Raw genomic sequence first — 14,757 nt, forward strand, 5'->3', positions numbered from 1 at the left:
AAATACCTAGAGAGCCAAAACACAGCACTGAATATGATTGTAGTACATTAAAAGTCAAAAAAAAAAAATACTCAGGTAACCGTTACTTTTTTAAAAATCAATTCAGCAGACAATTATTTTATGATATCGAATTACAACTTATTTGAAAATTCTATGGCTCTCTTATGTTACCATGACAACTGAGCATCCATTTTGACTGGTGGAGCGTGCCCTACAAATGTTTTATAACACTTTCGGACCTTTCGGATGTACATATTCAAGTGTGTACTGTCTTGTCTCCATACGGGCAGGAGGCGACATCCGCTAAACGCCTCCCGACATCTCGTTTCGAATCAAACTTTTAGAGGACACCATGCGACCGGGTCACATTGAGATTTCATCATCAATGATGGGATCGCAAACTAAATTAGGCAACAGACACTCATGGCTCTCCTTCAAGACTCATCTCAATTACCGTTTTAGTACTGGATTACTTGCACTTGGATTTTGTTTTTTAATGATTATTTATTTTTTACTGACCTCAGTCTGTTTAAAGGGCAAGGTTACAGGATTTCTTGGCCCTGACAGTTGTCAATTTCATGTAGTACGCTTTTGTTATCAAGTGCGAAATGGACTAAATTCAAAAGTTTTGGGGTTTTTTTGCAGTAAAATTTATCCTGAGGGTGTGCAAAGGAATGTTAGGGCCACAATGAATAACATGAGGAAAAAAAAAACCCTCAATGAAAAAATTGCAATACTACTAGCCATTTGGAAAATTAGGCACACAAAATTGGAACGTTACAAGCATAAAGTCATAATGAAGAAAATAAAGTTGACTGTTATTCTATTACAGGAATGTTTTTCAGTTCAAGTGGGAAGCCATATTGCCAATGTCTTTGTAAATACCTTTCATGAACAAATACAATTCATACTCAAAAGACTGACTTTCCCCCCTCTTGAAAATGATATTAAATGTTAATATTTTGAGTTTTTCTCCCCAAAATGACTTCATACACGCAAAGAGCACGTATGGACTGTTATACTCACAACATTACGTTTTTTTTCTCTCAAGAAAAACAAAAAGATTCATGTGAGATTGTTGGTTTTAGTGAAAATTCTTTTTTCCTCACAAAATAACTTTAAACTTGAACATTTCTTTTTTTCTTCCCCAAAAAGATACAAATGAATAATCGTAGATTACAACTTTTCTTTTCAGCGTGGCCCTAACACTCATTTGTTAATTGACGTGTCCTGTCTCACAAAAAAAAATAAAATAAGTTGTTGGGTAGGCATCTCTACATTTTAGGGATCAGATTTACAACGTGCGACTGACTCAAGATGATTCACCATTTCAACAGTTGAGTGACCAAGAACAGTCAGCTTTTTATGTCAGTGTTTGATGCTAATTAGCTTGCCAGGACGCCTTTGCCTGGACAAAGTGTGCAAATGTCAAAGTGAATGATGAGAAGCACTGTCTTTTTTTTTTTTCTTTCTGTGTCTCTGGACAGTGAGCCTTAGAAGACATCACAATTATTGGAACAACTTGTTGGTTTGCTTGTGGAAGCGTTACAAGAGGGCCACGGCAATTTTTGTCCCCCATCAGGACTGCCAGCTGAAATGTGCGTGAGAAAGACAGACTGTAGTTCAGTTTCTACGTGCAACTTTTGAGATGCTTTTCGAGTGAGTCGTTCAAACTCAGACAATGCGCAATTTAACAAGTGGAAGTTGTGGTGAAAAACAACAGCCGGTCATCTTCCTCGGATATACACACGCCATGTGGAATTGTCGGGGTGAAGTGCCATCTTCGCAATGATCGCAATGATGGCTGAACTGCTGTGAGCGTCTCCCAACTTGTCAACTTGAACAGACACCAGCAAACACCACATTGTACACTGGGAGGCGAACAGCACCCGGGAGCCTCCGGCCGCTGAATGTTTCCCAGTTTGGTGTTGGTTGGGGCTCAGCGGCCGACAGAGAAGCTCAGAGCCAGCGTTGGCAAGACGGCTGTCCGTCAGCACGCGGGTCAGCCCAACTTGAGCAAAGTCCAACTACCGCTGCTAAAGTGCTCGTGTATTATGGAAATGCCTTCATTTGGTTTCACCTTGAAGCTCCGTGAATTTGATTCTTGCGGTTAAATCTCCTTTTCGGTTTCATTCACAATGACATGAATGACGCTTTTGCCGGGCAGCGAGCAACAGAGTAGCAGAACAGGAAACCGAAAAGAAAATGCAACTAAAAAGCCGTTTCCTCTTGACTGAACTCTCTACCGGTGGCTCTGGTGCTGGGAGGGTGTCTCTCTCTCTCTCTCTCTCTCTCTCACTTTCTCTCTCTCTCTCTCTCTCTCTCTCCGCACGATGCCCTCGAGCTTCTTCACAAAGGCCAAGGCAGGTCACTAAAGTCGACGGGGCCGCCCAAGCCGGCGTCTGCCTCCAGAAGGGACATGATGACAGCCATGGCCGCCTCATCGTTGCTGGGGCTGCTGGAGCCGGGCTCGTCCATGATGTCGATACTCAGGTGGGAGTTGTCGCCTGAAGTGAGGAATGACCAAGACAATTAGCCCGAGCGTGAGCGGAAACAACATTTTACAGTGAACCGAAACTTCTGACGAGATTCGTAAGCGAGCCTCCATAGCTTTTGACAGTTTCGACCAAGACGCAATGCAGCTTTTTTGCATCAACTCCAACACTCACAAGGCCAATAATGCCTCTGTGGTCATCTTCTGAGGCACAAAACCAGACTGGTGCTCACAAATACTCACATCTGTCCCGTCTTCGACTGATACGGTCTTCATTTTTGATAGGATATACTCGATGCTAAATACATACTCGACAGATTTCGACCGTCTTGATTATTCATATCTAGATGTCGATATGATAACGCTTTTTTGCCCAGCCCTGCTAATTATGCTAACTACAGCTTGATGACATGGTGCTTTCTGGTAAGGGTTAAACCTGCTCAAAAAATGCCACAAAAGTGTGTTGGAACATTTCTGCCGCGTGTGTGGGTGTGCGACTCACTCATGATGGACTGGTTGGAGTAGGGGTAGCCCACAGAATCCGGCCCCGGAAGGATCCCAGTGCTGGCCAGCTCAGGTGTGCCGCCATTGTGAATCTATTAACATGACACAAGTTAAGCAGTTAGGCATGGGCTGAAATATGTGAGAACAGCTTGGTCAGAACAGAAAGCAGGAAAGGAAGCTCAGTCGTGATTGGTGCACACCTCCACAAAAGCACAGTGAGCACCATTTGAGCCGAACAGCGTAGTGCGGTAGCTCATACACCGTCAACAACTGCTTGCTGACAGAAGAACAGCTGCTGCACTGATCAATGTGGCCAAAAGTAATTCACTCATTTACGACACTTTGGAGGAAACTCACTGTAATAGGACAACAACTAACAATTTTAATAATCAATTAATCTGCGATAAATTTTGTCAATTAGTCAATAAATGTGATTTTTTTTTTTTTAAAGCTTCAATTTTCATCCCTTTATTATAATTGATAAAAAATGAACAAACATGAATGAATTAAGATTCAGTTACTGGTTTGGTCTGTAACAAGGCAGAAAAAAAGAGCAAAAATCATGATTTTTTTTAACTAAAAGCAAACCATTGGTAAATCTTTTACCATGATTCAACACAAAGGTAAGTCTGCTGACCAGGAGGACTACAGAAATCGGAGAGTATTTGCTGTTGAGAGGCTGGAATTCTGAGGTTTTGGACAATTTCTAACTAAACTATGTTTCAAAATGATTAGTCGATTATCAAAAATCAATAGGAATTAATTTGATGATTGATTAGTTGTTGATTAATCAGTTAATCGTTTAAGCTCTAATCTTTAACCTTTAATTCCATTATCATAAGTAGACAACTAGAGCAGTTACTAGGGATGTGTGCGACTAGTCATCTAACCGTCTATGATTTATTAAACGTTTTGTATTTTACTAGTCGGTTAAACGCGGCATTAAGTATCTTGTTCCACACACCTCTGTAAACATGCTGAGCACCAAGACAGAGAATTGCTCCCTCCCCCCTAAAAAAAATCCAATTTTTTTGCGTAAGCGTTCATATTACATTAAAAATGCGACCTCTGTCTTGTCTGCTGTATGAACACATCATGATACGTATCCGATCCAGGACCACATATGAAAGCGACCCAGGTCGCATTTGAAAAAAATCGTAATTGAGCCGTTCAGACTGTCATTAAAAAAAAAAAAATCAGATACAGGTCGCATTTGGGCAAAAAAATCCGATCTGGGTCGCACTTGGCTGCGGTGTGAACCTAGCCTTAGAGGAAAGACACAGCTCAAAACTTGGTTGCTCTCCTGCGGAGTGTGATGGGTACGTGGGCACTAGAAAATAAAGCCGTCGCCTGTGTGCATGATAATGCAGCTAACATGGTGCTAGCGAATGGGACCCTGCTGGACTGGGAGTCGGTACCATTACTCATTACATTATTCATAATAAATGCCATGCATTGCATTGGCAAATGTATCAGAAATGTATTTCACTTTCAATTGTTCACCTTTATTCAGTCAGTTGTTGTTCTTCATATGATTGGCCCATTATGGGTGTGGCAAGAATAATGGGTTTATAATCAATATCAGCTTTTTTGGAATGCGTATACGCTTGTCAAGACTTTCTTTTCCAGCAGATACTGTGTGAGTGTGTGTGCACCTGTGTTACCTTCTTTCCCCCAGGAGAGCAGGTGTCCGGTGGAGGGGTACTAGTGATGTTCAACGGGCTGGAACCACAGCTGGATGGGGAGGAGCCTCGGATTCTACAATCAAAACGGTGAGTTATTTGTCAATATGAAGGAAACTAAAGGGATACTTTTGTCCTTTTTCCATTTTCATCAGTAAAACGTTCATATTTTGTGTATGCTGAATTTTATAAATTCATTATTTTTCATGAACAATGAAAAAACACGTCACTTGCTGTCGACTGAAAATGACATCACAGTCGCTGAGGGCTCGGGTAATAACCAATCATGGCTCATCTAATGTTCACAAGCCTCTTTTCGACTGTGTCTTTGACCGCTTGACATCTTTGCAAGGATGCGTTTTTATTTGTCATGGCTCAAGGAGCTACACACCATCATCTCCGTTTGTGTCTCGTCAAACTTTAAGAAACGTAAATCGACGTCAACCCTTACAACGCCAGCAAACACCCGACAAATGATGGCAGCCAAAACATTACAAAATAGACAACACACATACACGGTGAGGTCATTTCAAACTCAAACAGGAAAACATCCCTCGATGCAGTAAGTGTTAATAGCTTTAAATCTCGAAATAATGTGGGCTTTCCATCAATCTATAAAAGATTTGCTATTTTCCTTAATTATAATCAGTGGTCCATCTAGTCACGTACGTTATACTACCTGATCAAATCGTTTTCCATCCGTCAGTCTAGTAGTTGGGATGTCAAACGTTAAATAATCAATTCGATTTTATACCTCCCAAAGGCTTAAAGGGATGGTGGGGACGGGATGGCCATGTTTTCACTAGCAAGTTCATTTTATATATTTTTTGATTGGGAAAATGAAGAGTTGTCATTTTCTATTTTATCAATAAATTTGGGAGAAATTAGGAAATAAGTGACTCCATGAATAACGCCTCTTGTTAATGAGGAACCATTCTATCCTTGTTCGGTCGGAGTCACGGGAGGAACTGGTTCCAAACTCTCAAATGGAAATCATTGTACTTTCATTGCTTATAATGTCCAAATACGGCGATCAATTGGCACCAAAATTTATGTGGCCATCCCTACTAATGCCCAATTCAACATATCAATAGGATTAACCTCTCCGTGGCTGATTTATGAGAATGAGGAAATGTGGAATTGAGTACGAGCTACATAGATTTAGGCTGGGACGAGCGCACACTGCTTCTTTGCTTAAAAAAAAACAAACACTGCTAAAACACTGCCTCAATGCTGATCACGGTTAGGATGGGCGAGGCATTAAACACCAGTCAGGATATTTACAGAGACTGAAGTGGGAATGAGTAGAAGTGCACATTTATTTGGATGAGGAACAGCCCCAGTTTTTCGACGGACAACATGCCGTCCAATTTGGAACGTAAACAGCCAAAATGGTGCGTTCCAATGCAACCACACTCGGCTGTGGAGTTAGCCTTGCTGGAACTTTTTGTTCGCTGAACATTGGCGCTTGTTTGATGAGGGCCTACCCTCACTCTCTGGCGGCTGCAAGCGGTGTCGGACAACGCACGCGACTGCTTGGATGGCAACCCTGCGACATGAAGATCGACGCAGGCTGGACGCAGTGTAAGGAGCTAACGTTGTTGTGCCAACACCTTTTGTTTTAACGACCTGAAGCTAGTTGTTGTTATTAGCCGTCCTATCATCCTAACTTTAGCCAGGGAGGGAAGTGGGAGGCGTAAAGCTGCAATCTGCCTGCTGCTGCTGCAAGCCGCCGTCTCCCTCCTGAGAGTTGACACTAGTTTAGCGTAGCTAAATGTCCGAAATATAACCAGTCGGGGTTCGTGTGCGCATTCATGCTCTTGTCCGCTTCAGCTTGTGAAAGTGGAGGAGCAATCGCCACGGTATTTTGGGTTTTGTGGAGGTGATCATGATGAGATCAGGTTTTATGTCAATAAATCCAAACTATTGTGCAGAACACTTTTATACTTTCACAGGTTGAAGTGGACAGGTTGAAGTGGACAAGAGTAGTAATGTGGATTTGCATTTTGGTGGCGATCGGTCGCCGTTTTGGACAACAGAACTGACAAAGCGAGCAATATGTAATTGCTCCGTCCCGTGACGTAGACCGCTGAAACCGAAAAAAATAAGCACAGCCCCAATCCTTCCTTTGAGGATTATGGAGTGCTCACAGTGCTCTTACGAACCTTGAGTGCTGCAGAAATTCTTTTGTAACGTTGGTCAGATCTGTGCCTTGCCGCAATTCTGTGTCTGACCACCTTGGACAGTTCCTTCGACCTCATGATTCTCATTTTCTCTGACATGCACTGTGAGCTGTAAGGTCTTATATAGACCTCTCCTAATCAAGTCCAATCACTTTAATTAAACACAGTTGGACTCTGGACAATAAAGGAGGATCAGAAGAATTGGCCAGCATGTGAGTTAAATGTGAAGGTCGCTGCAAAGGGTGTGAATACTTATGACCATATGATATTGCAGTTTTTCTTTTTTCATTAATTTGCAAAATGTTCTGCATTTCTATTTTTTTCTGTTAAGATGGGGTGCTGAGTGTACATGAATGAGAAATAAAATTAACTTTTTTTTTATTGGCAAATGGCTGCAATGACACAAAGTGAAAAATTTCAAGTGGTCCGAATACTTTCCGTACCCACTGTATTAGTACCTTACTCATGGAGGGCTTGGTCTCTTGTAAATTCTATGACTACTGGCCAGGTGTGGCTTGTTTATTACTACCATGATGACAAATGCAGTATACGCCAACTGTTACGCCTGTCTGGCAAGTCTGATGTTGCTCACCGTGGTCGCCGGAATGCTCAGTGAGTTTGAGTGAATGTTCAGATGCTTGGAAAATTAGAAGGAACATTGCTCGGAATTCATCTGCATGGCCTAGTTTTACAATTAAATGTCATCCAAAGCAGGATGTTTTTAAATGCTACAGAAAGAAACAACAGTAGGTTCATTTTATAATGTACATCTTTGGTCATGATTATTGATGTAGACTGTCAGATGGCAAGTTAGGTTTGATAGTTAGGAAAAAAACGGAATAGTTTACATTGCTGTAAATAGAGGGATTGGTACACTGTTACACTGTACAGTGGTACCTCTACTTACGTCTCTTCATACGAAATTTTCAAGTTACAAAACGCCTCAACAGGAAAATATTGCCTCTTTTTACGAAAGAAATGTCAAGATACGAAAGGTAAAAGTATGGGCTGATACTCGCAGCTACGGAGTTTCCTGAACGCAACATACTCATAGCTGCTCTGCCATTGGCTAGCCTAGCATCTTCCTGGCACCCCATTGGCTAAGAGGGACCTCTACCGTATGTGTCTATGTGTGCCGAATGATAGACAGGTAGATAGATAGATATGTGATAGATATGTCTATGCAGCGTCCTCGTCATTCGCCCCTCGGGCCATGAGGTGTTCCGATAGTTTTATGTGAATTAGAAACGAGGAAAAGAAAAAAAGGAGAAAATCGTTTTTTTTGTCCATACAAACAAAGCAAGAGATAATAGCCAAGTATCAAAAAGGGATGCGTTTGGTTGATCTCGCCAAAGAATATGACCGTAATGTATCGACAGTCGCCACGTTATTAAATCAGTCCTTTACAAAACGTCAGACTAAAACAACTTCTGAGAGAGAACATGAACCAAAGAGGGCAAAAAGCGATGAGGACAGCAATTAAAAGGTAAATGACCATCATTTTTATTCCTTACTCTACTCTTTGTTTTTTTACATTATGCACAACTGTCATTTATTGTGCAATAATCTAATTGTAACATGTATTTGTTACATGTTTTTATGCATTATTATGCTTTATAAAACATTTATGTCTGAATATTGGGGGGCTTGGAACAGATTAGGGCATTTACATGGAAAACACTACTTACAACATTTTCTACTTAAGAAATTTCTTCCACAACCAATTAATTTCGTAAGTAGAGGTAGCACTGTACAATATTTTTGTGTTATTCATTGCTCTCATTCTCCCTCAATAAAGTATACATGTGTTAAAATGTGTTGGCATTACTTGTGTATTTAGCTCATTCACGATAAATTCATTGATAAATGTATTTGTCTTTTCACAGTGCAGGAACGTATTCGTATTTTTTTCAAATTTTTTCAAAGGTTTAGGGTAAACGAGGGTCTGAAAATGTCTGGCAGTGAATGAGTTAAACATGGAGTGGGTTGTTTCTATATCGCAGATTTCACTTATTGCGGTGGTAGACTGGAACGTAACTCCCTCTCTTTTTTTGTCACTTCATAGAATGACGTAAACCACATAAATAAGATATGCACATTTAAAATATAACATGAGGTTTTGACATCTTCGACCAAGTTCTCCTTTAACAAATAAAAAAAAAATCCCCCACATAAATTAGAACCACAACAATAATGACCTGGTTGAATCATTCTCTGTTGCAAAAAAAGAAAGAAAAAGAAAGTGCAGTCTTACACCAGACGAACAGACAAACAAGGAGACATTGCGTCTGTAGTGTAGACACATAATTAAGATCTGTGGTCTAGACCTGAACTCGAAAACGATATGGTGCACTTTACCTGAAACATTTTATCGTAATTGACATGGGCATTTTTAGCCTTGCGCTGAAAGGACTGTGCATAAAATCACAGCACAAACGGCATTTGTGATGTGCAACTAATAGTACGACTATTAGACTGCTTTCTGCTGCGATATAAACACTTGCTGATTTCCACAGTAATATGTTTACCGGCTGATATTATAAAATTGTCATTGGATTGTTGTAGCCACAGACAGAGGGAGTCCAGAAGAAGACAACGAACCAAAAAGGAACCACACTTCGCACCGGTTGCAATTTGCGACGACAGCAATCTGCTCTTACCTTTGGATCTCCATCACTTCCTCTGCAATCATTCTTCCAATTTTTCCAGCTCCTGCTCTTGTGCCACCGGGAATGCCAGGCACCGTCTGCAATGCCCGTCTTCCTCCACCTACTGGTCAACAGCGACCCAGAAGACGAGGGTTTAAACACTTAGTAATGCTGGACAGTGGCAAGGTTGCAGTTTATATTGTGCCGGGCGGCGTTTTCAGCTTACCCTCTGAAGGGAGGACACTGTCCATACTCTGTGGGGAAGCAGCAGATTGAGGGTATTCTGATCCTTCCATCATCGGACACCTAGAGAGAGACGAGCATGTGGAAATAATCTCCTTCAAAACAAGCTTTTCTGACATCCTGTGTTTGTCCTTCGACACTTACGACACAACAGTGTTCGTGGACACAATGTATTCCACCTCCTTGGTCCAGGGGTTCATAAAGCTGAACCATCGGCTCCTCAGTGTGATGAAAGAGCCATCTTTGATCTTGAATTTGTAACAGTTTGTGTTAATCTTCTCTCTCATCTGCAGCACTACAACCATAAACAGAAGAAATAAATGAATTGATACAGCTCTCTTGCTGTTATTTTAGACCTTCTTGCACAACAGCGGTACATACAGTGCTCCAATAAATGAGTACAGCCCAAAGATTTTTTGGATGACTTGACCTTCCTTTCACTTTATGTTCTGTCTGCTACGACAAAATACTCATTGAATGCAGATCAGATTTGTCATTGTACACACAAAAATGTTTTAATCTAAATTCTGAAAAACGTTCTTGTGTTCATAGAGAAATTGATAGAATATCTTGCTTTTTAAAAGTACACATTTATTTTGACCACTGTCGTATTTCGTCTTTTTGTCTGAGTAAAAGTCCTTACTTAACCCATTAAGGACGGGAGCGTACAACCGCGTTTCTACCACGAGAACGCAATGACGTCTTTCTAACCTTAAAGCGAGAGAGCGTACACGTCATTTTCTTTTTATTATTTAATTATGCATTATAATAAAATGCATCACAATATACACGTGACGATGTCGTAAGCCCGCAGAGGATGTTCAGGAATTCTTGCGAGTCATAAGGGCGGTCGACCATCGATCGCGTGAGCTCTGAAATGAGTAACGGCAGCGATATAGACGACGCGCTTGTGGACTTTGAACCAGCAGAACCAGTCGAACGTGATATATAGTTAAGATATATGTTTGTAGACAATGACAGTATCGACATCTTTGTAACAGAATAGAGGATGGTAATTATCACTCGATTTCTTACATTAAAAATAGTGCTTCTCTTGCATTGACAGTTTATTTTTACATCTTCGATTGAAACAGTAAAGATGAATAAACTCCGGCCTGTGTGCAAGCCACATGTCTAACGTCTCAAATTCTTTTGGAATTATGTTTCTGTCTGCTACAGGAGCTGAGATATTAATTATTTTGTAGGTGTTGAATTTCTGGGAAAACATGAGGTTTTCAAGGGTAATTCCAAACACGACCTTAGGTTTTGGGGAGCTGTTAAGCCAAGCACTTTAGGCTTTAATGGGCCAAATGAATCAAGATGGCAGTGTAGCTACTGCCAAAAGTTAGCAATGTATATGATTTTTTGCCAGCACACTTGATTCCAATTGTGTTCCAGTGTTGAAATGTTCCAGGTTGATTTGCATTCATCAGACCAAGGCCTTTCCAAATACCTTGTCTGTGGCACTCTGCCAAATGGCCGATGTCATCCTGGTGGAAATATTCATAGAAGGATGTTCCAAGCAGCTCCTGGGGTAGGTAGGCGAGGATGGCTGTTGCTCTAACAAACACACCAAAAAGAAGAAGGATTTAGACTTAATTTAGTACACAAAGCTAATTATAACATTCATCATCACAAAAATAGCACGTTTTCAGAAAATAATGGGTGAAAAGTAACGCCAAAACTTTGTGGCAGTGTTTTGCTCCAAGATGAAGGAACTGATAGAATCTGTAGACTTGAGCTAATCGAGCAGGGTTCTGCATGAACAGTGTGCCGGTGATCCGGGGCCACTCTAGTACAATTTTAATAGATACCAAATAATCTGTTCATGCTTTTTTTGGTCTTTTTTAAATATTGAATATTGTGTATTTAGAGTTTTACCCATTCAAATTAAATCATGGGGTTTTTTTTTTCGTGCGCTGCGCAAATTTTTTTGCACATCTGGTTAAATCCTTCCATAAGTCTAGATAATAAATAAAATAGATGGTAATTTAAGATAAACACATACAAACACACAAAATACAAAGTGTACATTTGAACATTAATTTAAACAATTTTAAGAATGAGTTTGTGGAGGACATGCAGTGAACTGACGTCTAATGTCTCGATGCAGTCACAAGGTAGCAGTTAAAGGTACTAAACTTTCAATACAGAGAAAATGATGTGCATGTTGGTCTTCTCCTTCTAGTGAGCAGGTTGACAGATTTGAAATATTTCAGGACTATAAAGGCACAACGGATATAAAAAATATGAACAACAACAAGATACAAAGGCCAGAAAATGTCAAATGTTAATAAACACCACATTTTTTTGGACTATCACATCTTTTTCCCCCCATAGTTTGTCTGCTGCTGCGATTTATACTCAGGTGCAATTTGTATCATCTATTAAAATTAGAGCTCAGATTGGTGCCAAAGATCCCCATTCCCTAATTGTGTTGACTTTCTTAGCATTACCGACGACAGAAAGCGAAATGTGATGCTCCCTCCCACTCCGGCATTCCGTTAACATATACACATCATGCCTCTTCCTTTGCACAATATCATCTTGGCGTAAAGGCCCTGATAGACCAAACCGACGTCGGAGGCCGTGAAGCGTCGTGGCGTCTGAATGCGCCGTCTGATTGGTGTAGTGACCACCGGCGTAGTGTCGGAACCCATCAGTAAGCGTCTGGCGGGCATTTACGCATGTTGAATCGGCGTCGCGAGTCGTGACATTTGGTCACTCTAATTGGCTGTTAACTAGCAAATCAGCGCTCCGAGCACCAACGGGAAATGCGGATAAACAGTGAGCACGCCTTTGCTACCTTAATCTTTTCACAAGAACAAGAGCGAGGGTTGACAATTTAAGTATTTCACAATACCGTATCAAGAACGTGAGGGTTTATCGTGAGCGAAGAGTATAGCTGAATGCATTGTTTACGTTTTTACATTTTTGGATTTTTCTAACCATAAGGAATAGTGACTACCGCCGCCGATGGTATGGAAAGGTATTACATCGCACGCATGCGCAGAAGGTACTTTAATGGTCAGCGTCGATGTCTGTCGTTGCGGTGTATTTTTCCAGTGTGACTTGCCGACAGCCGGCCCAATGCCACAGGGGGTAAGCATCTGTCCCTGTTGGCCAACGTCGGATTGGTATATCTAGGCCTCTAAGTGTGACTCTCGATGGCCAAGTATATCTGACCAAAACGATTGCTTCATGCATCACTGGCCAAATTGGCAGGTATGTTTTCACTATTTATTATTTTTTTTCTATTGTTTATTTGGTATTGTTAAGTGATAAACAACAATAAAGCAATATCACAAGAGAAGGGATGATATTGTGCTCACCAAGTTTTTTTAAAACGCTCATGTTTTCCACATGAACTGACTACAGGAATCAGAGAATAATTACTGTTGAGTGGCTGAAATCAGAGTGTTTGGACAATTTTAAGTTGAACAATGGCACTAAACAATTACTGGTTTATCAAAATTTGTGGATTGATTTGATAATCGATTAGTTGATTAATTAGATTCCTTTTGACACCTTTAGTTTTGACAGAGTGTGTTGAACATTCCTGCAGGAATACCCTACACGGCTCGTCTTACCTCTCCCTCAAACAAAGCTTCCGCTGGACTAATTCTTACATTTAAAGAAAATGTTGGAATACATCTGGCAGCTCAACCCCAAACACAACAGGTTTTGTCATCCATTCAAAAATAGTAATTGAGCTCAATCGGGAAATGTTTAGAAAGAGGGGACAAATCAAATAGGACGACTGCAAAAGTTTGATGTAATGATTTGCATTGTGTCGGCTCACCTCTGGTCAACGAAGACAAATTTGCCATCAATGGCATGCCGGGAAACATACTCGGTGGGCTTCACTCTGATGTCTGCCAAGCTGGGCTGAGGGACAATATGTGGGTGTAGTCGACCGATGGCTACCAGGCAGCTCAAGTTGCAGCCTTCGTTATCAGGCTCATTGTCTTCATCAAGACCCATCTTTGTGGGCGGCCAACTCTTTAGGTATCCTGTGCTGTGAATCGTGCAGAAGCTCTTGCGATCCGCTGTGTTGACAATACAACAGGAAGGGTACTACAGTTACATCAAAATAAACAGATACATTATGTTCGTTAATAAAGTACATTTTATGGGTTACTGCATAAGAGCATTCGCTGTGTGTGATGCGCAACTTTTGTCATCACATTGGACGCAGCGATGCGCATCGCGCCATCGACGGATTCATTAATCGAGTATGTGTTACGACGGCTCAAGGACGGAACGCTGCGTTGCGTCGCCTCTCGGTGCAAAGCAGGCCAGGGCTGCGCGGCATCAATCTGCATCACGTCCTCACATTGAAAAATGTTTATTTCGAGAGCGGTGTCCCAGTGGTGTCAGAATGTGCATTATAGGATGGGCTGGGGGAGTAGATTAACAGTGCTCGGAGTTCAGACACAGGAACCAATAAACCAACCAGCGGGAAAAGCATTCCTGTTACTCTCTAGTAGGCTACTACAAAAGCACTTCCAAATATGGGCAAGCTTGCACCGGGGCGCTGGCTATCGAGCATTGAATTCAACTGTTAAGCAGTCAATGAAGCCCAGCTAGACAGTTTGTCAGCGACTTTGTCTGTGTTCATTGCTTGCCTCACGCCGTCACAGGGTCAGATAAAGCAAGTTTGAAGAGGACGCAAAAATACCCCGGTTAGCTTAGCGCTAGATAGCAGCTTGTACGAAGCGGACGGAATCAAAATAAGTCCAAAAGGATAAGTGCTTCAGAAAATGGACAGATGCATGGATGGTTGGAAGAACAGCCTGGGTTTGAGAGTGGGGGAGATACTGACGGTTAAAGTAAGTAACTGGTTGGTGCTGCGATGCCGTTGGTGCATATGTACACTCGATATGTTTTTCAAAAAGTGCACTCCCTTTACCATCATTATAAAATTGGATGTTACATTTTTTTGGGACCATCTATGATGCGTTTTTCAGCAAAGTACAATTATTAATGCATTGGAATGGATT

General features: G+C 41.3%; 1 protein-coding gene and 1 long non-coding RNA gene across 4 annotated transcripts in view; one reads left to right on the plus strand and one right to left on the minus strand.

Moving 5' to 3' along the window:
• bmal1a (basic helix-loop-helix ARNT like 1a) overlaps window positions 1–14,757 on the minus strand; it is a 39,075-nt gene that overhangs the window by 1,325 nt on the left and 22,993 nt on the right. For 2 of the 3 annotated variants that reach the window (XM_086028108.1, XM_086028106.1), the window contains 8 exons: window positions 13,557–13,803; window positions 11,208–11,314; window positions 9,899–10,049; window positions 9,738–9,817; window positions 9,524–9,635; window positions 4,663–4,756; window positions 2,997–3,090; window positions 1–2,507 (listed from right to left, as the gene is read on the minus strand). The exon at window positions 1–2,507 is cut by the window's left edge and continues 1,325 nt beyond it. In XM_086028108.1, the coding sequence (XP_085884234.1) occupies window positions 2,350–2,507; window positions 2,997–3,090; window positions 4,663–4,756; window positions 9,524–9,635; window positions 9,738–9,817; window positions 9,899–10,049; window positions 11,208–11,314; window positions 13,557–13,803 (1,043 nt within the window). In that variant the 3' untranslated portion in view covers window positions 1–2,349. The remainder of the gene's footprint in view (window positions 2,508–2,996; window positions 3,091–4,662; window positions 4,757–9,523; window positions 9,636–9,737; window positions 9,818–9,898; window positions 10,050–11,207; window positions 11,315–13,556; window positions 13,804–14,757) is intronic. The other variant, XM_086028107.1, reaches the window with a different exon arrangement.
• Window positions 640–10,164, plus strand: LOC147148204 (uncharacterized). The gene is made up of 2 exons (XR_015086462.1): window positions 640–4,770; window positions 9,429–10,164. It is a non-coding gene; the product is annotated as an uncharacterized LOC147148204 (long non-coding RNA).

The sequence above is a fragment of the Filicampus tigris genome, chromosome 4 (assembly GCF_054856515.1).
Source record: "Filicampus tigris isolate MCC_2025a chromosome 4, RoL_Ftig_1.0, whole genome shotgun sequence".
Taxonomy (NCBI): domain Eukaryota; kingdom Metazoa; phylum Chordata; class Actinopteri; order Syngnathiformes; family Syngnathidae; genus Filicampus; species Filicampus tigris.